Raw genomic sequence first — 20,745 nt, forward strand, 5'->3', positions numbered from 1 at the left:
TGTTTATTCAACATGTTTTTATTGAGCACCTACTCTGTGCCCAGCACTGCACTAGGTGCTATGGAAAATATAAGAGAAGTATAAGATACAGTATCCGCCCTCAAGGAGCTTACAAAACTAGAGGCAGAAATCAGATGTGCATGACTCAGGCAGCACGTGAAATACACAGAGTGCAACTTCAGATGATGTCGAGGCGAAGAGACCACCGAGATCCACAGCGGCTGGGAACAGTCTCTTAGAGCAGGGGGAGGAGTTAAGACTGGCTAAGCTGGGTGCTGGCAGAGTGCTTGGGATGGATGAGGTCGAAGGCTGCGAGGTAATATGGCTGGAGCAGGAGCTTGTGCCAAACAGCAAGCACTAGCAGAGCCTGGACAGAGACGGGGACGTGGGTTGGGCCCGTGGGCAAAGAAGATACGCTTTGATTCCTCTCTTGACATGAAGATTTGTGGGTTCTTGAGGGGGGGGCACCTGCTGCCTTCTCCTGGCACAGCCATCTTGCCCTCCCCAGCCCCGTTCCTGGGAAAAAGGAACCTGGATCTTGAGTAGGGCCAATAATGGAAGCTTAATATCCTGCTGCAAAAACAGATCAGGGCTTCCAAGGCAGGACAGGTTTTGCTTGACTGGATATTTCTTTGCCCTGGTGTTTTTATATGGACTGACAATGACAAGAGCAGGATACCCTGGATTCTTTCAAAAACTCTCCTCCTGAGGACCATCCCCTAGAGGTGATACTGTTACCCCAAAGCCGCATATATCCCGATCCCCACCTCGGCCCTTAGATGCTTTCAGGGAGGCCCCGCTCCCACTTCTGGAAACCCCACAAACTCAGCCCTGGTCTCAGAGAAGCATAGGACTCTGGACCTTACGAGGAGATGCTTTCCACGGGCATTCTAGGCGGCTTCAATGGCCTAGGACGCCTCAGTGGAATTCCACTCAGCTCATTTTCAACATTTTCATGTATGACTGACTCTGAGTTGGGATGGCAGTAGGTGTGTTGAAAGTACCAGGAAAGGCAGGTGGCAAAGTGGGCTTGGGCAAAGGGAAGGATATGGGATTAGAGAAGAGTAAAATGGCCCTGGGTGTAGGAGTCAACTGGTCTTTCCTAAGAGCAGCTGGCATTGGATGCCACACTGGGCAAGAAGATGCTGCCTTGCCTCTTACTGAACAAGGAGATGGCAGAGCTGGGTCAAAGGCCATGGGCAGGAGGGAGGGAGGAGACCTCAAGGACTTCATGGTCAGAAGTCAGCCTGGGAACCACTGGAGGTGGGAGAAGAGCTTTAGGGCAGGATGGAGGGAACAGCACGGAGTGAGATCTCAAGGGGGCCACAGCCACAGGGAGGGGAGTGGCAGCGGACAGGGGTCCCACCTCTCTCCTGCTCTGGGTGCTCTGGCCAGGCACCTCCTCCCCCTGCCACAGAGCACTGGAATTCCAGAGAAGTGAAGCATCTGCAGGTGTGGGGCTGGGAGCAGGAGTCGGGGCTCAGGGTCTCAGCAGGAGGCGTGTTCCGGGCCACTTGAGCCACAGGAAGGGCAGCAGGCGCCGGGTGAAGGTGGCAGTGAAGGTGTAGATGAGTTCTTGCGACTCTGCATTGGTGAAAGTCACGGTGCCCCCTTCGTAATCCAGGGCGATGCCCACTCTCCGGGGCCGCAGCGCCGGGAAGAGCTCGGCCTCGGGGCTGGTGTTGGCCCAGATGCCGGCCGAGGAGAGGCGCAGCGCCCACACGCCGTCCTCCGGCCGCAGGGAGAGGTCGCCCTTCCTCTTCACCGAGTCTCTGGCCACCCCCACCAGGCAGCTTTCCAGAACTTCCTCCTCCTCCTCCTCCTCTTCTTCCTCTTCATCCCCCAACGACTCCTCGTCCTCATCCGTTTCCCAATAGTCGTATCCGTCCCCGTAGTCGGCCTCCTCTTCCTCCTCCTCCTCTTCCCCCTCTTCCTCCTCGTCCCTCTCCTCTTCATCCTCGGACCAGCCCTCCCTCTCCACCTCCACCTCCCAGTAGACCTTGCCCCAGGTGAAGCCCTTACTGCCCAGCACCCCCGGCTCACAGTCAAACTGCTGCGGGTGCAGGTAAGCGCTCTGGTACAGGCTGCTGTAGGTCACACATTTCCAGTCCTCCGACAGCTGCAGGTACCCACTGGCCGACTGTGGGTCCAGGGTGACACTCACTGTGGGGACAAAGGAAGAAGTAACAGTGTCATCAGCAGGCTGGGAGGGAACCCCCAGTCTCCACTGGTGTCCATGGCAGGACTGCCACACTGCACGATCCAATGGGCTCTCTCCACACCTACGGCCATGTGAACAGGCCCCTCGGGTGTGCGGTGCACGACCTGACGGCAGGGCGGAGGCGGAGGTCAGTGGCTGGGCCTGGGGCAGAGAGGCCTCTGGCCTTAGGAAGCCGTCCCAGTTTGCTCTGAATACAGGAGCCACGTGATAGGGCAGGTAAGAAGGAACTCAGTCGCAGGGAAAAGGACTCACCGTGGCAGGACCTCTGAGGACAGAATAACCAAACATGGGGCCGGAAGGGTCAGACTAGCAAATGGGGGCCTCCAGTGCAGACTGGAGCAGCAGACTGGCCAGAAAATGCAAGGTGGGGGCTTTAGATGTGCAGCTGGTATAAGAGAGTGGGCTACCTGCGGGCAGCAAGGCTCCCCGTGGGGAGAGTATTGTTTATTTGAGGGAAATCTGGGGACGACCCTTTAGATACTCACCTGTCTTATATTCCAAGTCTCTCAGCAGCCTCCCTGGGGAGAAAAAAAGGACAGTGACCCTCATGCAGTGACCCTCAAGCCCAGCAAACTTATGGGTCCTTTCTCACTTAGACAGTACTAATTTCACAACAAGGCTCCAGCCCTTAGATCCTAAGAAGAGAAAACAACCAGGAGACCTCAGAGGAGTGAGGGCAGAGAATCAGGCAGAAAGGAGCAGGCACCCTCTTCTTGAAGCAGCACCCATGCCCTCCCCAGTCCTCACCTTGGAATTCTCTCAGGCCTCGCTGCAGAGACAGAAGTTTATCTGAGAATTCTCCTGTCCTTTTTTTAACCACTCGAGCAATGGGTTTCCCAATCCAGAACTTCTTCCGTGGATACCTGAGAAGATGACAGACAAACCTGTTACTCAGATCTCCTTACATTACTCTCAACTCTCACACGTGTGGAGGGGGAGGGAAAGGTATGATCATCCCCAGGCAACAGAAAGACAGGGCCTCAGAGACACTAAGTGAACTGCCCAGGACTGAGCCAGGACTTACGACCATCAGCAGACTCAACATCCAGGGCACTTTTGTCTGCCAAGCCACGCCCTACCCTTGCCACCCTGTCCCATCACAGATATAGATCGTGGACCCAGGAGTTGGAGGTAACAGGGAAGATGCTCTGGTACAGAGCAAGTCTCCGCCAGTTCTCAAGGATGTGTTCTTGCTTCCCAGGAGGGAAGGTCGTCAGGATGAACCATGGAGTACGGGTCCCTTTGGCCCCACATCACTCCCCATTAACTGAAATGGACCATGGTCAAGGAACAGGGACAAGGACACAGGAACAGGAAAATGAGGTGCACTGTGGAGAGGAAACTCTTGTACCTGTTTAAGAAGTCTCTGGTGTCCTGGAAGAGAAGACAGCATAAGCATCAATGTGACTCTAAGAAGACATCATTCATACGCATCAACACTATTAAAGACCGGGGATGCATCACTGAACAAAATAAATGCGGCCCCTCATTATGGAGCTGACATTCTAGTGGCGGCACTGGATAAAACAACAAAAAAATAAAGTAAATAAACAAAGTAATCATAATGACAGAGGGAGGGCAGGGGATGACAGCCAACTTCTCTGAGAGGATGACACTTGCACTGAGATTTGAAGAAGGTGCTGGCCAGGTGAAGAATGGGAAGCAAGCAAGGTGGGAAGGGGCTTGGGAGAGGAGGCCAAATCATGCAGGGCTGGACAGGCAGAGCAAGGAGTTCAAGTTCCATTCCACATTCAGTAGGAAGCCACCAAAGGGTTTCAAGTAGAGGAGTGCTATATGTGATCTGCTTTCCACACGGCTCAGACTGCTAAGTGTCCTCCAGGACCCATTTCCCCCTTCTTCCTTGTAATAACAGAACCCGTGGAGTAATAGCTGGGCACAGGGCCACCCAGCAAGACTACATTTCCCAGATTCCCTTGTAACCAGGCCTGGTCACGTGACTAAGCTCCAGCCAACACGATGTGAAAGGAAGCAATGACTATAATTTTGGGGTCACGTCCTTTAAAAACAGAAATCCCATTCTACTTCCCCTTTTTCCTTGGCTCTATTTTGGATACAGTGGTGGTGAGCCCAACATTGACTACACAGCTCAGGACAACATCCCTTGAGGTGAGTGAAACTACCAGATGGAAGTAACCGGCTCTCTGGGTGACCGCATAGGCAGCTGCCCTGACAGCTCTAGACCCCTCACGTCTGAATATTGTTACCAGGAGAGAAATAACTTGCTTGATTCAGCAGCTGGCCAAATCCCAAGTGATCAATCAGATCAGAATGGGTTAAGGGAAGCACTGTGAACATGGCAGCGGGGACAGCCAGGGGTCAGTGTGGAGGCTATTTTGTGGACCAGGTGAGAACTAACGATGCCTGAACTCACTGGAGTCAGGGAAGCTGCACATTCCAGGTGTGTCTGAGACCCTGGGCACACTGGTGAAGGATAATCAAGGACAGGCAGTGGCTTGAGCAGGAGGGAGGATGGTGTCATATAAGTGACAGGACATGGGGAGGGGGATTCTTGTGAGATGCTGGTTGTTTCTCTTTTATGAGTCTAAAGCCTCCATAATATTCTGTTAATTTTTGCCTTCCTTTCACTCATTCCACGAATGTTAATTAAGTGCTTCCCGTGTGTCTGGCACCACTCTAGAAGCCTGGGATAGGGCAGGGAAGAAAAAGAGACACAAATGCCTAGTAGGGGGAAGCAGAGAGCAAACAATCAACACGACAAATCCATTATGCTATGCTGTGATGGGGTGAGTGCTGTAGGAAGGGGAGGAGCGTGAAGGGGGACCAGGTGAGGGTGGGCGCAGCCTGGCCTCTTTGAGAGAGCGAGATTTGGGAAACAAATGGAACATCACCCAACTGTGGCTGCTGTGGACTGTTCCAGCAAGCCTCAAGAAGAACTTGGGGCTTTGCTCCAGGGGAGGCCATACAAGAGGTCAGAACTCCACCCGCCCCAACCACGAAGCAACTGCCCAGGGGACTGGCTGTGAGTTGCTGGCAAATCCCTCTAATCTGTCCGTCACAAGAAGGAAGTCCAAGCCGGCTTCAGAGGTCAGGGTGACAAATCTTGAGAGAGGGTATGCCAACAACTCTGCTGAGATTCGTGGTATCAAAGGGCAAATAAAAGGGCAGTGGGTGGGTGGGGTCAGGGAGCCAAGGGGACATATTTGGTGACACAGGAGTTGCTAGAACAGAGAATGAAGCCCATCTAAGGGTTAAAGGTTGTGAGGACCCGGAGCACCAGTGCAGGAACCCTTCTCCCAAAGGACACAGAAGGGGAGACTGGGGCGACCTGCAGCCTCACACAGGGCCTCCAGAGGGAAGCAACCTGCCCAAGGCTCCTGGACGGCCTCTCTCCCCCAGATGCCTGGGGCTGTCATGAAACAGGCCGTCAGAGCAGAGGGGCTGGGGCAGGCGTCACGGACATGCTGGGCATTAACAGAGAGCACTCCCGAAGGCTATTCATGGGTGTGGAAGGCGACCAGCAGCGGGAGAGGCAGACGTGTGACCTGCCACCCTGCCCTGCAAGGCCGTGCGGGGCTGAAGCAGGAGGGCTCCAGTGTCTCTCTGGCCTCTCTTATCCCCTAGTTCCCTTTAATGTCTTGATATTCCCGGTCCAGAGACCTTTCTTTCTTTTTCTATCACCGTTGTCAAAGGGCCTCTGTTTTTCATCTTTCGTCCCATTGCTTTTCCCTCTCACCTGTATTTCTCTACCACTTTTGGATCAGGGCCCCTGTCTTAATAGGGCCTCATTCTTACTGTCCATTGACAGTCAAATAATCTCTGGGGAAGTACTAGTGACAATTCAGGAGTTAGCTGTCCAGTTCCCCTGCCGCAAAAGCAAACGCAAACAAAACACACAGATACAACGCACCAGCACCAATACTTCTTGTCCTGGCTTTCGGCAGACACCCACTTCTTCTCCCTCACTCCTCCCACCCGGCCCCATGGATGCTTTCAGTCTGAGTGGTCTCGGAGGCTCTTCTGGGTGGATGGGGAGAGGCTCCCCTCTGGGCAGACGCAACGGGATCTCAGCCCCCACAGCACCCCAGCTGCGTCCCTCTCTCTGTTCCAACAAGTACACAACCACACGGTGGCGGCGGCTGCAGGGAAAGGAAACCGGCAGCTGTGGGGAAAGGAAGGATGTGCATCCCTGAAGGAGAAGGTGGGGGAGGGGGAAAGGCAGCAAGTGACCCAGTCAGAGTTCAAGAGAGAAATTCAAGGGAACAGAATGACATCTGGAGGAAAGGAAGGAGCCAGAGACATTTGGACAAAGTGAGAGAAAAGAACAAAAGTCCAGAGGCCCAGGACAAACGCTTCCACTCTCTGGCCCTCAGTGACTTCATCGGGGGTGCTGGCCTGAAGAGCTCTATGTCCCCGCCAGTCCCGATGCATGAGTCGGAATCCACAAAGGTGGAGAGGCAGGCAGAGGCTACCTGTCCTGGCACAGGTACCTGGAGGGCTCGCCTGACCATGTCTCCCCAGCGTCCCACTACCGACTGGCCCTGCCACTGGCCAGAGACAGCATTTTCCTAGGGGAGATCCTAGGTAGTTCCACAGCCGACAGGCCCAACCACCCCCAGCAACAGCAAGTGGAAGAGATTATTACGTAGGCCTTCTCCTGGCCCATGGAAGCAGAAAGATCGAGCATGCTCCCTCCAAAGGCTGCTGAGCCCCATTCAACGCAGTATGACTCCTCTGGGAGGCTCCGGTGGAAGGAGTTGTGGTGTCACTTCAACTTGGCAACCTGTTCTCCAGTCCATGACTCCCTTTCGCAGCATCAAAGCCACCTCCTCCAGGAAGTGCTCCAGAGGCACCCTGCCTGCTCTCTACCTTTTTCTCTTGAGGGTAATTTCACAGTCCCAGAGAAAACCACGGCTGCCTCTGTCTTCCTTCACCAGCTGCCCATCCCCTCCAGACCCTCTGGGTCCTTGAGAGAAGCCGCCATTCAGCCTTCCCTCAGCCACCCCAACCCTATAGGCTTCCTCATCTCCAGAACCATCAAGAGCTTCCCCTGGCCCAGTGTCTGCCAGTGACTTGTTAGAAGACAGGCTCGTGATGGCAGTGATGAGGGTGGAGGAATAGTAACGAATGTACTAGTAATCTTCCCTTCCATTGCTACAGCACTTTTTAATATTTTAAACTTTTTTTTTGGTAGAAAATTCACTTTTTGAAGTGACACCATGCCAATTATCTCATCTTATGCTCATGGACTAAGTGGCGGGAATAAGGATTATCATCTCCATGCTTCAGATGAGAAAACTGAGGCCCCGAGAGGAAGTGCCTCTCCAAGGTCCTGTAAGTGAGGAGCAGGGCCGTAGGTCGTGGCCCTGGTCTCCGGGCTCCCTGCCCCCGGGAAGGTCTCTCACCTGCATGAGCTCTGCAGCCGGCTGCTGCGCCTTGCCCTCCAGCTCGGAGATGACCAGCGCCAGCCGGGCCAGCTCCCCGACGCCCCTGGTCTTGTACTTCTCCCTGCCCTCTGTGAGCTCCTGCTCCAGCTTCGCCAGCTGGTCCAGCAGGTGCTGCTCCCGCTCCCTCAGGAACTGGTGGCCCTGCTCAAACTCAGCCACGATGCACTGCCTCTGGTCCTGGAGCTTCTTCTGCAGGGGTGGGAAGGGGGAGAAGGGGTGACGCCTCCGCCCCGGGGTGGACTATCCCTCCAGGATCTGGTGCACAGGCTGGGTCTTGGCTCCGAGCTACCTCCGTTCATGAATTCTACACTGTTTGGGCTGGAAGGGGCTTTAGAGCACTCCTGGGCTGACCTCCTTTCCTCAAAGACACAGTAAGTCCATCAGTTCAGTTCCCTCAGACACCACGGGACTGGACCCCTGACTCCACCTGCCACTGATCTGTCCTAGGTAAACCAGTATGTTCTGGGGCCTTTTGAGGAACATTGCAAGCCAGCACACTTCCCTCCTGGATACCAACTGCTGTGAGTTGCCTCTTCCAGGAAGTTTCCCTTGATAAACTTCATCTGAGCCTGACCAATCCTCTCTTCAGCACCCCTCCTCCATTATGTATAAAGTTCTGTGTGTGTGCCCCATCCCTAACATGTAAGACTCTATCCTGTTTCCTCAGTGAAACTGGAACGTCTGTGCTCAGGGACCATGTCCTTTACCGCCTCCGAGTTTCCCTGCCGTGTCCAGCCAGGGATCTGATCAGCATCCTCGGTTCTCTCACTGACTAATTAATATTGGGCTGGAGGAGTCCTTGCACAATGAGGGCCTAGAGGTACTCCCTGGTCCTGAGCCACCTCCCGCTTCACTCTGTCTCTCTCCCAGTGCCTAACTGGTCACTGCTGGGACTGGCCCCAACATCCCTCCATAGTGTCTACTTCCCCAACTGACTTTCCCCCAGAAAATTGGAATCCTCTTATCGGATTTCCCCCTCTGATCCCATCTCTAATCAAGCACACACACACTGCCTGTTTTCTAACTACTGGCAACCACAGGCACAGGACTCACTAGACACAGTGTCCTCAGAGCTGGTCAGGCCTTGCCCAGCCTACCTCTCTCAGTTCTTATCCTGGAGCCAGCTCCGACCTTCCAAACCCTCGGCTCCCCTGCACTCTCAGGAATATGTCTTTCTCCCTCTCTTTGAAGGAAGAACCAGGCTGGGCCTTACTTGGTTCCCTGCACTCTGGCTCTGCCAAGCAGACATGGCCTGCAGCAGAGTCACAGAAGGAGAAGGACCTTAGCTGACATCCAGGCAACCCACTCACTCGCGAGACAAGGAAGTGGGCCCAGAGCACAGAGCCCAGACTGGCAGGGCTTGAGCCAAAGCCCAGGCCCCCCGGCTGCCAGTCCAGTCAGGGCTCCGTCTCCCAGGGAGCCAGGGTGCCCCTGCAGCTGGGCCTTGGGAGCTCCTGCTCCTCTCGGCCTCAGGGCTTCCCCTCTACAGCCTCACTTACCAGCGCAGCCAGGATATCAGCTTCTCCCTTGGCCTGAAAGCCCTGAATTTTGTCTCTGTCTCGCCTTAGGGTACTCAGGTGGTTCAGGATTTTTTCCTGTAGAAAGACAAGCAGTGGGGACAGGTGGACTGCTCTGGCCTGAGGCAGGAGGGAGGACTTGGCTGGTCCTCCGCAGCAAGAAGCCTTCAAAGGGGTCTGAGCCGGGCCTGGCCTCCAGGTGGATGCCGAGCAGAGCATCCCGCCCTGCGGGGGTGAGGAAGGCTTACCCTGTGGGGCTGGGCGGCCTTCTCCACCAGGACGGCCGAGTGGGGCCTGTGCTCCCGGGACTCCCGGCACAGGACGCACAGCAGCTGCCCGTCGTCCTCACAGTAGTAGTGCAGCTTCTCCTGGTGCCGCGCGCACAGATGCGGGTCCGGCTGCTCCCGGGCCGCCTCCCCTGGCTGCCTGCCCTTGTCCACCTTCAGCCGCTCAATGTTCTCCACCAGGCTGGCCAGCTGCCATACGGGCCTGATGTTCTCCTTCTTAAAAGGCTTCTTGCAGAGGGGGCAGACGGGGCGGCCCCCTGAGACAGGGCGGACGTCGGTGGTACAGCTGCGGCAGAAGACGTGGCCACAGTCAATGGTCACCGGGTCCCGCAGGTAATCGAGGCAGATGGAGCAGGTCACCTCCTCTTCCAGGCTCCGCAGTGGTGCTGACGTGGCCATGGTGTCCTTAGCTCAGAGGGGTCCCTGTTCGCTGGTGGGACTTCTCCTTGGAGACCAGACATGGAGTCAAGAGCAGGCACAGCAGGGGGGCAGCAGTGGCAGCCTCGTACAGGGCTGCCAGCTCCAGTGACCAATCTGTCACTCGACAGACGCTGAGCAGCTCCTACAAGGCTCACACAAAATCAGAGCGATAGGACCTTACCGATCCTCAAGTCCAACCACTCATTTTACAGATGAGGAAACTGAGGCCCAGAGAAGGGAGAGCAGGGCTGCCACCAGCCCATGCCGTGCTGCTGGGAAAGCACTCCTACCTCAAGACCCTTTCCTTCCATCTGTTGGGAAATTGCTCTAATGTACCAATTATGACAAAATAAGACACTAGATAACTAGCTGGAAAATCGACATAATATACAAATCTGCAATGTCTGTTACATACACAGCGATGCCTTACTTGTGCAGTGCACAAGCTGCTCAACTCTTCATGGGGGGCCCTGACAGAGTTAAAAGATTCCTTTGTTTGCCCTCCAGATTTCGGGGTCTAAGAGCTAAGTGCACTGAGGTTCTTTATCAAGACTCAAGAAGCACCAAGAGCCTGAGTTTCAGTGTCCTCCTTTATAGATGTTTCCCTGGGCTGTGCTGAAGTTTTTGACTTGTTTCACTTCCCCAGGAACGCTGGTCTCTACCTAGACCCAGCCTGCCGGCAGAGCATGGCCTGGCCACACTGGACTCATTCTCAGCTGTGACTCCCCCGTGTAGCTGGCTTCGCTACTGTGCTGCTAATAAGGGCGACTGAAACTAATGTGGGAGGAATTCTCAGGTAGTTTGTGACTGTGATGTGCTGATGAGGGCTTAGCCCTCACAGGGAGCCCAGAAGCTGAGCACAAAGAGGACTTTAGTCCTGTTTACCTTTGCAGGCCTGGCCCACTTCCTGTTTGAGGTTAGGGAGCCTCAGCACACCCAACCCAACTGCTGCCTCCTGTCTCCAACTCTGTGTGACAAGAGAGAACCCATTTAATACTCTGAGCCTCAGTTCATCCATCCATAAAATGGGGAGAGTGATACTTACCTTCAAGGGTTTTTAAGTGGGTTGAGTAAAGGAATCATGTTGAAAGGACTAAGCATAAGCACGGTACAGAGGAGAATCTAAGAGAACCCAGAACCCTTGGCTCCCAAATCTACTCAAAGCACAAGTAGAGCAAGAGCAGAAATTTAAAGTTGCAGCAAGAGAGGAAGTGAGGGTGCACCACCATAGTGACACACGTGCTCCCGATTTAAAGCAAACGTGGGCCTCGTGGGGCAGGGGGCTGGGGCATATGCTCTGCCACAGACCCACAGAAAGCAACTCGTGGGAAGACAGCCGGCAGCCAGGGTGCGCAGGTAACTGCGAGGCTGGAATGAAGCCCTTGGAACCGCAGGCAAATCAATATGATTACTGATCATGTACATGAAAGTCCATTACAACCGAGTTCACTGGCCTTCGAGTTCTTTCACTGCAGTGACATGAATGAGCTAGAAATAAAGCCCCAAAGAGAAAACAACACAGGAATCTAAAGTCTACTTCTTGAGGCTCTAACACAGCACTGTTAAAGTGCTTTATAGAGTAAAAGTTCTGTACAAATGTAAGGGCTTCACGGCTGACGGAAGCTCTGATGGATTTGGAGATGAGCGACTTTTAGAGATGTAATGAGTGTAGAGAAGACATGTACCTACACAGCTCAAATGAAAGAATTAAGGAATTTAACTGGCAAATGAAGGTAATAAAGTTCTTAGAATGCTAGTATTACTAGTAAAATCCTAGGAAATGCCAGGTCCAACTCCTTGGTTTCACTGTTGAGAAAGTAAGTCTGACCCAGCACCTCCAGGTGACACAGCCTGACAGAGGGTTGGGACGGAGGAAAGGGCCACAGTGCTGGTGATTCCTGTGGGCGTTGGAGTCCTTCACCAGCTCCGTTTGCTGAGGGGCTTGGTAGTTCAAAAACTTATTTGTTTCTTTTGTTGTTGTAGGGGGACAGCGTGTGTTATCTTTGGGGCTGGGAATTTAATTCTGTTGCAAGTTATTGGAAGAATAAAAAGGACTATCAAGAGCTCAGCTACAGCTCTCTGTCCATACAAAACCTGACACAGTCAGGTGCCCTCATTACTTAGAGCAGGTGATCTTCACCCAGCCTCCATGCTGGGCTTTGATGAACTTCTAAACCCCCGACACTACATGAAAATGATCGGGCACAGGGGTTATAGCTCAGTGGCACAGCACGTGCTTAGTATGCATGAGGTCTTGGGTTCAATCCCCGGTAATGCCATTAAAAAAAAAAAAACGACTGCATACGTACTAGATGAACAAACCTGTCTAGGGATTATAGAAGAACACTGGTAAATAAGTGTAGGACGGATAATAGAATTAGAAAAACACCATCTTGCAATTCCCATTATAATAAGATCATCAATAGATGCTAAAACCGTGAGGTGAAAGGTACTGGGCGACAGGACTGTCCCATGGTGCCAAAGTACCACCCAGTAGGTTACTCCCTAATGTACATTGATAAGGGAGAGACCTGGAGGTGGCCTTAGTCAGGAACCAAATCCAGCATCGCTAATAGAGGGACAAACTGGCATATGTTCCCCAACATGGCACCATGTGAATTGCACGTTACCCTTGAAGTAGTCCTGCCAAAAATGTTTGACGTGGATGAATCTAATCAAGTCTTTCAACCTAACTTCCAGTTTATAGAAAATATGAGGGATAGAGGAATGAGCGAAACTACACCACGAGGAAACAATCACATAAGTCCAGAATAAGCAAATGTCATAAGAGATAAAACAGAGTTATTCTTGATTTTAAAAGACTAAGGAGAAATAGCAACCAAATGCAAATACCTTGATTGGATCCTGGTTTTAAAAAAACTATAAAAACAGTTTGGGGACAATTAGAGGAAATTTGACAAAAGACTGGGTATTGGATCATATTAAGAAATGATTATTGACTTTTAAGGGCATTTATTGAAGTTAGGTCTGAGAATATCCATATTTTTAGGCAATGCATGCTGTAATATTTAGGACTATAAGACCACAACTTAACTTTTCAATGGTTCAATAAAATAAAATAAAAAGTTTTCTCAGGAGAGGGGCTAGAGTTTTCCATTCTTCTTAAAAGAATCCATACAAGGGCCTGTAACTACCAAAGATGTTGAAAATCACTTGACACTTGCAGAAGCTCAATACAGAGGCACTGAACAAATGAATGGATTCAGAGGGAGTGAAGGCAACGCTAATTGTATGTGCACTTGTTTGAGAGTCTTCCTGAACGAGACAAACAAAACATACACAGTCCATTTCTATGTTCAGTCCCATTACTTGGTTATATAGGCTCCACCTTGAACACAGAACACATATTGAAGACGGCTGACTATAGCATTGCTGAATACATGCAAGAACTGAGGTGCAAATCTGTGGGTTGAATTCAGGGTCAAGTTTGGGCTCTAACCCCATACCCAGGTGACTGATGACTTCTTAGCAGCAGCACTTACACAGGACCCACCTTATCTGCCACTTACACATCTTATGTCATTTAATGATCAGGATACTCTTCGGAGGATACCGAGGCTCAGGGATAAGCACCTTCCCAAGAGCGCACAGCAGTGTCTGGTGCTGACGCCTCAGCCCAACCCACCCCACTCTCTTCTCTGCCCAGGCAAACTGGAAAGCGGGTCAAATACCAGCCCCTTTGTCAGGAAGCTCCGATGAGGTCATCCCAATAGAAGGGCTTTGTCAGCTGAAGAGTGCTGACGGAAGTAAAGGGGCACGTAGCACTGCTGACACTGACCAAAAGCACCCTGGCCTTAGATATGACAGGAAGCGGGGTTCGGATGAAACAGACCTGAACAAACTGCTCCCCACCCCACATCCAACCCTTTTGAGCCAACAACGCAAAACTGACCCTCTCCCTAAACCCCTCCCCAACTGACCAAGCTCCCCCAAGATTCTGCCCTTTCTGCTTTTGTGCCTTCAGCATATTCTGATTATCTCAACAGGTTTGGGGGAAAATAAGGGGGTAAAATTCTCATTATCTCCATTCCTGGCTGTTGGGTGGACAGAAACCACAGAAAGCCAGAGCCAGAAAAAAATCTTAGAGATGATGTGGTCCACCCTACGCCCTTTACCCAAATGAGAATTCCGAGACTGCAGGAAGTCATTTCAGGAGTTACCTTGTACCAGAGGCCACACACCCCTGCTCTGGATAGGCAGGTCTTCTGTCCCTTCAATAACCCAGAAGCTGGTTGCGTTTCCCCAGAACCAGGCAGAACTGGAGACACTCCCGACTTCCAGAGTTCCCCTTGCCCCACGATCCACCTGTCCCCGACTACTCTCCGGGACTTGTAAATACCTGCTCTGCGTATGTCAACAGGCTGGCCGAGGTGACACCACATATTTCTGGCAACGCAGTCAGGATGTGGATGTCATGCGCAATTCTTTGCTGTGAGAACCACTGTGAGCTGCAAAAACTAGCTGAGGGAAGCATCACCAGGAATGCCACACCTGGTAAGGGACAGACACTCACACTCTTCACCATCTCCCTACCCTGGCCCAGTTTCAGAGGGAAAGGACCCCTCCAGTCCCTGCAGTGCACTCTGGCCTCCAGGCTGCTTCTCAAGTCCACATGTGAGGCTCCAAACAAGGAGCCCTTCTTCCGTGTAATCCCAAAGCACAGCCTCGGGCTCCATGCCCCATGGGAACCCCTTAGGGGTTCAAAGGGCTCTTGGGGCTCCAGATTAATCCTGACTTCTTAGGCTGAAATAAGCAAATTCTCCTAGAAATGAACTTCTGTGAGACACCACTAACAAAGCCAGAGAGCACAGAATTCAGGGCGAAAAGTGAGTGATCTGGATCTGGATACTAGGAGTGCCCATGCCCCTGCTGATGACACCAAAGGCCTTGACTCCCCAGATTTTCAAGCCTGGTTGTGGCTGTGGGCTGGGCACCAGGCCATCTCAGGAGATAGTGGACAGTGCATTCTTGAGGTCACACATAGGTTACTTTCCCCCACAGGGCCGAACATCAGCGATGCTCTGAAGCACTGTGCAAGGCCACGCAGAGACAAGCTCTGCATAGTCGGGGTGATGGTGGCAGCAGCCACTGGGAGGTGATGGGACAAGGCTTTAAAGTGCCTCTGAGGCTTTTAAGGAGAAGGCTGTCATCATTCATTCAATAGCTGATGATATTTTGGGGTGACTACTAAGTGACAGGCACTGAGGATACAGCGGAGAACAAAAACTGGAAAATCCCTGCCCTCCCAAAGCTTACATCTAGTGAGTATAATTACTCATTTAACACCAGCTTTTCCCACCACGTTTGGACAGAGACTGCATCCGCCTCATCCCCAGAATCTAGCACAGTGCCTGGCACAGAGGAAACAATAAAAACTGGCTGAGGGAAGTGAATAAAGTCCAGGCACAGAGCATCAGATGCCTGCAAAATGCTTCCTAAGTGTCTGCTGAATGAGTGCAAACAATCTCAGCCGCTTGCCCCTTCCCTCCAGCAAGATGGGAAAGTACTAAGAGGCGATTTCTTCAGATTCCCCGCAGCAGCGATAACAGTGGGCTGCCATCACCTGCACAACACGGCTCACAGTATCGCAGGTTTGGCTCCAGGAACGCACAGAAACCAGGAGAGAAGAAAAAGCTGCGTCCCAGAAAATGGTTGCTTTGGAATAAATTATAACAGTGATAATCGCTCCTTCCCTCTTCTTCAGTTTTGTACTAGGTATGCACCCATGAACAATACAGCTTAATTTTCCTGGTTTAGAGCTTCAAATAAGTGGAATCATATTGCATTTGGAGGGGGCAGGGGCTACCAACATCACACTTGTAAGGTTCATTCATGTGACTGTGAGCCGATTTTGTTCCTGACAATTACATAATTCTACTTCTGATGTAGCCTACTTATCATGGCCCCGAGTTGTTTCCAGTTTGGGACAATCACAAACACTACTCTGTAAACATTTCTGCTCAAGTGCCCTAGTAAATACGGGCAAGTAGGATGCATCTCAAGTGGACTGTATCAGGCCAAACTGCTTCCAAAGCGGCTGTACCAGTGTACGTCCCCATCAGCAGGCTACAAGCACCCACGCTGCTCCGCGGTCTCACCAACACCTGATATTGTCACCTTTTACATTTCCGCCACAGTGACTATAGTAAATAACTGTACTGCGTATTTGAAAGCAGGTAGGAGAGTGGCTCTTGAAAGCTCTTAACACAAGAAGAAAACATTTTGAAACTATGGTGATAGATGTTCATAGGACTATTATGATCATTTTACAAATACACAAATACCAAATCATTATGTTGTATACCTAAAACTAATATGTCAATGATACCTCAATTTTTAAAAGTTATGTAATAGATGCTTTATACTCTAAAAAAAAAATTTGCCTATCTAGTGAATGAGAAATAGAATCCCATTGTGTGTGTGTGTGTTTAATGCTTTTAAAAAAATAATAGAAAGAAACAGCATGAGAGGCCCAGTAACAGGCCAGGGAATCAGCCCTACAGCAGTAGATCAGATACTGTGCCCTTAATTCAACGAATAAGCGCTGTAAATGTTTATCTTTGAGTCGGGGGGGGGGTGTCTGCCGGGTTTCATTCTTCCTTCTCCTGCCAACTTTACCCAGTTCCTTTCTGGGGATTCATGTGGTCAGGGTGGAGTTCCTTCTCAGCTCAAGGGTGGAGCAAGAGAATGAGCCTTAAGCACCCCTGGCCACAGTGCTTGTTTCAGGGGTAGAACATGATTCAGTTACAGCCAGTAACAAGGAGACCTAGTTGAGAAACAGGGGCAAAAAAAGATTCTTGAAAACTTTTTCTTGAGACCTTTCAAGAAGTGAGGTCATATGGTTTGGAGCTGCTAGAACAGCTAGCCAGAGGGTTAGCATGTTTGAGAATGAAGCCAACCCAGGGATGAAGTGAAAGAAACCAGGTCCTGATGGCATCTAGTGAAACCTGTATCGAGCTGTGCCTGAAGCTAGCCTACCCTTGGACTTTTGTGTCCCTGGAGCTAATAAATGCCTTTTCTGCCCAGCGAGCTTGGACTTGTCTATTATCTGCAAAAAATCAAACAAACAAAAAAACGCTACCATATATAGCACAGGAAGTTGTTGAACGTTATTAGGCTGAAATATACAAAGAGCTTACGCAGAAAAATCAGTCTCTTTATTTAGACAATGTCTTGTGGCCAAGGTAGACACCAAGTGGCAGGTCTGTTCTCTCTCTGGGCCCCACAGGTAGAATACGACCTGCCAGGACATGACAGATCTCCAACCTGCTCTCAGCCATCACAGCCCCTCTCCATAACGCCTAGAAATTGTGAATCTTCTTCCACCCCAGCTGCCATTCTAACCAAAGCCTTCAGTGAAGAGTCCTGGGTTGGCATGAAAATCCAGATTATCACCCAGCTTCAGCTACTCTGCTGTGCAGGTCGGGGCTAGATTCTTGACCTTTCTGGGTCTCAATATAACCATGAAGAAATGCAGTTGGGAGGACACATCCAAGTGATTCACAGGACAAACTGAAATAAAGGTTTGGCAAGTGCATCAGCACATTTACTGTGCAACATAGTCACTACTGTGATCAAGAGCCACTAAGGCAGAATAAACAGTAGACGAAATCCTTGGATCAGGCATCCCAGTTTTACTGTTTGTTTGTTTTTACAATCTGCTGTCAGGCAGGAAAAAGTCAGTTTATCAAATTTAGTTTCTTCAAGTGAACTCAACATCTATGAGTGAGTGGAATGGAGATATTCTAACCATTCATTCCTTGGAGAAAGGAAGGCCCTAAGCCTCCAGCTAGGGAGTTACCACTTTTCACCAAATTGGAGATACCCTTGCGGTTATATGTTAGCATCTTTGAAATGTGATTACTGGCATGCCATAATTTAACTAGCAAGACATTTTTCTACATGGAACATAAAATAAATGATGACATCTCGGATTCTGTGAAATGTAGCATATCTTATGCAAAGCCTGCCAGGATCGGCAAACACATGAATCTCATCCAGTCACTCTCCTGCTTCAAAACTCCTAACTGAGGTCAAAACTGCACAGCCGGGCCCCTATCATCTGGCCCCCACTTACCAATCTAGCCTCAGCCTAATGCTAGATACACTGAACTGGAAAGACAGCTCCTTCTTCACCGCCTCCAATCCCACCCCTCGCTCTAGTACATGATCTACTCAGTCCCAGCTTATCCTTCGAAGCTCAAATCAGATCTGCCCCCTTATCTGTGAGGTACTTCCTGTGCCCATCCCACCTCCGAGCTGAATGAATCTCTCCCTCAGGAAGCTCCTGCAAACACTGTATTACATTATTAGTGCTATCACAGCACTGTCACACCACTTCCTAATTGATACTTCTACCCATCTTTCTTCCATCCAGAATGTGAACCCATGGGTCACATCTCAGTGATCTTTCCATATCTCCAGTGTCGGGCACAAAGTCTGTAAATGTTCATGGGACTAAATGCTATCCCATGATTCCAGAGCCCCATTTATCATCTTCATTCTCCCCGACCACGCTCCCCTTCCCACTTTACAATCTTGCTTCAGCAGAAGGCTCCAAGGGCTCCCCTCAGATTAGTCACTCCTGGCCACAAACATTACCCAGATCAACATATAGTGTTGGGGAAAGGTCAACACTGCATTTCTACCAAACTGGCAAGTTTTAATTCACCCTGGTTGCCAGCCAAATTAAGCCTTTGTTTTCCAAAACCTTTCTTCCCTTCTCCATGTCTTTTCTATTCTGATCCTGGGGAGGTCTAAGTCTGAAGTCACCCCAAAAAGCCTCAACTCAGTCTCTCTTCTGCAGTTCAGTGTCTTCTGTAGCAGTCACCCCAGTCTGAGCATAGCCTGTCACTCCCTTTGGGGTAAGTGGCATCTAAGAAGTCATCTGTTGCTCTTGGGCCTCACTTTCCTTACTGCTTAACAAGGTAAGAATAACAACGTCTTGTCAAGTTCGCTGGGCTGTTTGAAGTTCAAGCAAGGTCACATAAGTGAAAGTGTTTTCAACAGCAAAAAGATCTATAGAAATGTATGCTAGAAAGGAGCAGGGGAGCCAACTTCAAAGAGCTCCCACTGGTTAAAGTTGCAACAAAATGATGCAGTACTGGATTATAACCCAAATTATAAAATAAATATCCATAAGCCCACAGTGATACAAATAAATGACTAAGTAAGTTAATAAATAAGGCGAAAAAGACACATCTTCCATGAAGAAAAATTCCAAATAATATATGTACAGAGTTGCCCTTAAGGAAGGAAGAGCATACTCCCCACTCCTCAGGTTCGGCTGCACATAATTTGACTACTTTCCAAAGAGTACAGTATGAGGGGTAGGAGTGGGGAATACTTACACTATCTCAGCCAGGTGATCAAGATCAACATCAAGTCATAAAGCATGTTCCCTTGATGTGAAGTGATGAAAATGGCAATCTGCCTCTGTGGTCCTCCCCTTAGTAACCTATATGCCCAGTCTTAGGAGAAAAACACAAACGAATTCCAAGAGGGGCAGCCTATATAATATAGGTGGTGGGTATTCCTCAGAACTCTCAATATCATTAAAAACAAACAAAATCTGAGAAACTGCCACAGCCAAGCGGAGCATTATGAAAAGTAGTTGGTATGTGGTAGCCAGGATGGGATCATGAAACAGAAAAAGTACTTAGGTAAAAACGAAGGAAATCTGAATACATTATGTATGTTAGCCAATTATAGTGTACAATTGTGATTTATATATTCATCATAGGTCATTAATTTTAACAAACGTTCTATACAAATGTAAGATGTTGAATGGGGAACAGGTTTGGGGTATATCGGGAACTCTGTACTATCATCACAATTTTTCTATACATCTAAAAATGTTCTAGAAAATAAAGACTATTTTTAAAAAAAAGAATTGCAATTTGAGGAATATTTAAAAAGTCTATTTTTTAAAAAAGCTGATTCTTTTAAACTGGGTGGGGGACACTCTAGGGATTATGGTTTTAGCTAACAGCTAAACAGGAGGCTCAGGCACGGTCCTTGACAGTGATATTTGTTGTATGCATGAATGAATGTGGTGTCAAAATCTGGAATGTACTGGGAGTTTGCCTTGCATTTGCTCCACAAAGATAAATTTACACGCTTTTCTAAGGCCATATAGGGAGAAAAGCAGCACGGAAAATGCTAATGTGCTAATGGGCTGGAAGAGGGAGTGAATGCACAGCTCCAAGTATACGTGGCTAAACCGGTTTATTCTGACCAAATTAAAAAAAAAAAAAAAAAAAAAACCACCATGACTTTGATGGTGGAACCAGACTGGCCGTCTACTCGGCTCCAAGCAACGAGACTGTCATCTGGGCCCGCTTACTTCTGCCTCTAGAGACAAGAATGGATCGGTGCCTGAGTTGGAAACTGGAAAGCGAGGAAGACCCACGAGGAAGGAGCGAATGGAGGCCCAAGCAAGCAGGAGGATTAGACTGGGAGGGAGGACGCGGCGAACTTCACCCTTCTCCCGAGCCCGCCCCGCGCGCGGCCCGGCCGCGTTCGGTCCCCCGGACCCCGGGGCGCGTGTGTGACTGCTGCTTTGCTGCATTTCTCACCGGGCGCCCCCTACTCACCGGTCCCCAGCTCCGGGCCGCCAATCCCGGGCCGGGGTCGCTTCTTTCCCGCGGCGGTCAGTTCCGGGTCGTGCTCCACCGCCAGCACCCAACGCGACGGCGCGTCCCCGCCCGGTAATCTCCGGGCTCTACGGAGCCCTCCACTGAGATTTCCCCCAGACCAGCGCCCGGATTGGCCCCTGCCGAACGCCGTCTCCCAATGGGAACCTTTGTCCCCTATACGTCACTGATCACTGGGCAAATCCCCGGGCTGCCGCT

General features: G+C 50.5%; 1 protein-coding gene across 2 annotated transcripts; it reads right to left on the bottom strand.

The window, feature by feature from the left end:
* On the bottom strand, positions 1-20,642 carry TRIM26 (tripartite motif containing 26). 2 transcript variants are annotated; one of them, XM_014568322.2, is made up of 8 exons: positions 20,488-20,642; positions 9,413-10,013; positions 9,147-9,242; positions 7,606-7,836; positions 3,573-3,595; positions 2,969-3,084; positions 2,707-2,739; positions 1-2,163 (listed from the first exon to the last, which is right to left on the bottom strand). In XM_014568322.2, exons 2-8 carry the CDS (start codon positions 9,848-9,850, stop codon positions 1,481-1,483), a joined length of 1,620 nt encoding a protein of 539 aa, XP_014423808.2. In that variant the 5' UTR covers positions 9,851-10,013; positions 20,488-20,642; the 3' UTR covers positions 1-1,480. The 2 variants fall into 2 exon arrangements, with proteins under 2 accessions (XP_014423808.2, XP_006195467.2); XM_006195405.3 differs by having other exon boundaries at positions 9,413-9,896; positions 20,488-20,640.
* Between the last annotated feature and the right edge of the window lie 103 nt (positions 20,643-20,745).

Source organism: Camelus ferus, chromosome 20 (genome assembly GCF_009834535.1).
Source record: "Camelus ferus isolate YT-003-E chromosome 20, BCGSAC_Cfer_1.0, whole genome shotgun sequence".
NCBI classification, from domain to species: Eukaryota; Metazoa; Chordata; class Mammalia; order Artiodactyla; family Camelidae; genus Camelus; species Camelus ferus.

Coding starts and splice junctions, on each gene's coding strand:
- TRIM26 (XM_014568322.2), bottom strand. CDS start 9,850: ATGGCCACGTCAGCACCACTGCGGAGCCTGGAAGAGGAGGTGACCTGC. Junction 3,085..3,572: donor ACCAGAGACTTCTTAAACAG/GTACAAGAGTTT, acceptor TCATCTTCTCAG/GTATCCACGGAAGAAGTTCT. Junction 2,164..2,706: donor AGACTTGGAATATAAGACAG/GTGAGTATCTAA, acceptor TTGTCCCCACAG/TGAGTGTCACCCTGGACCCA.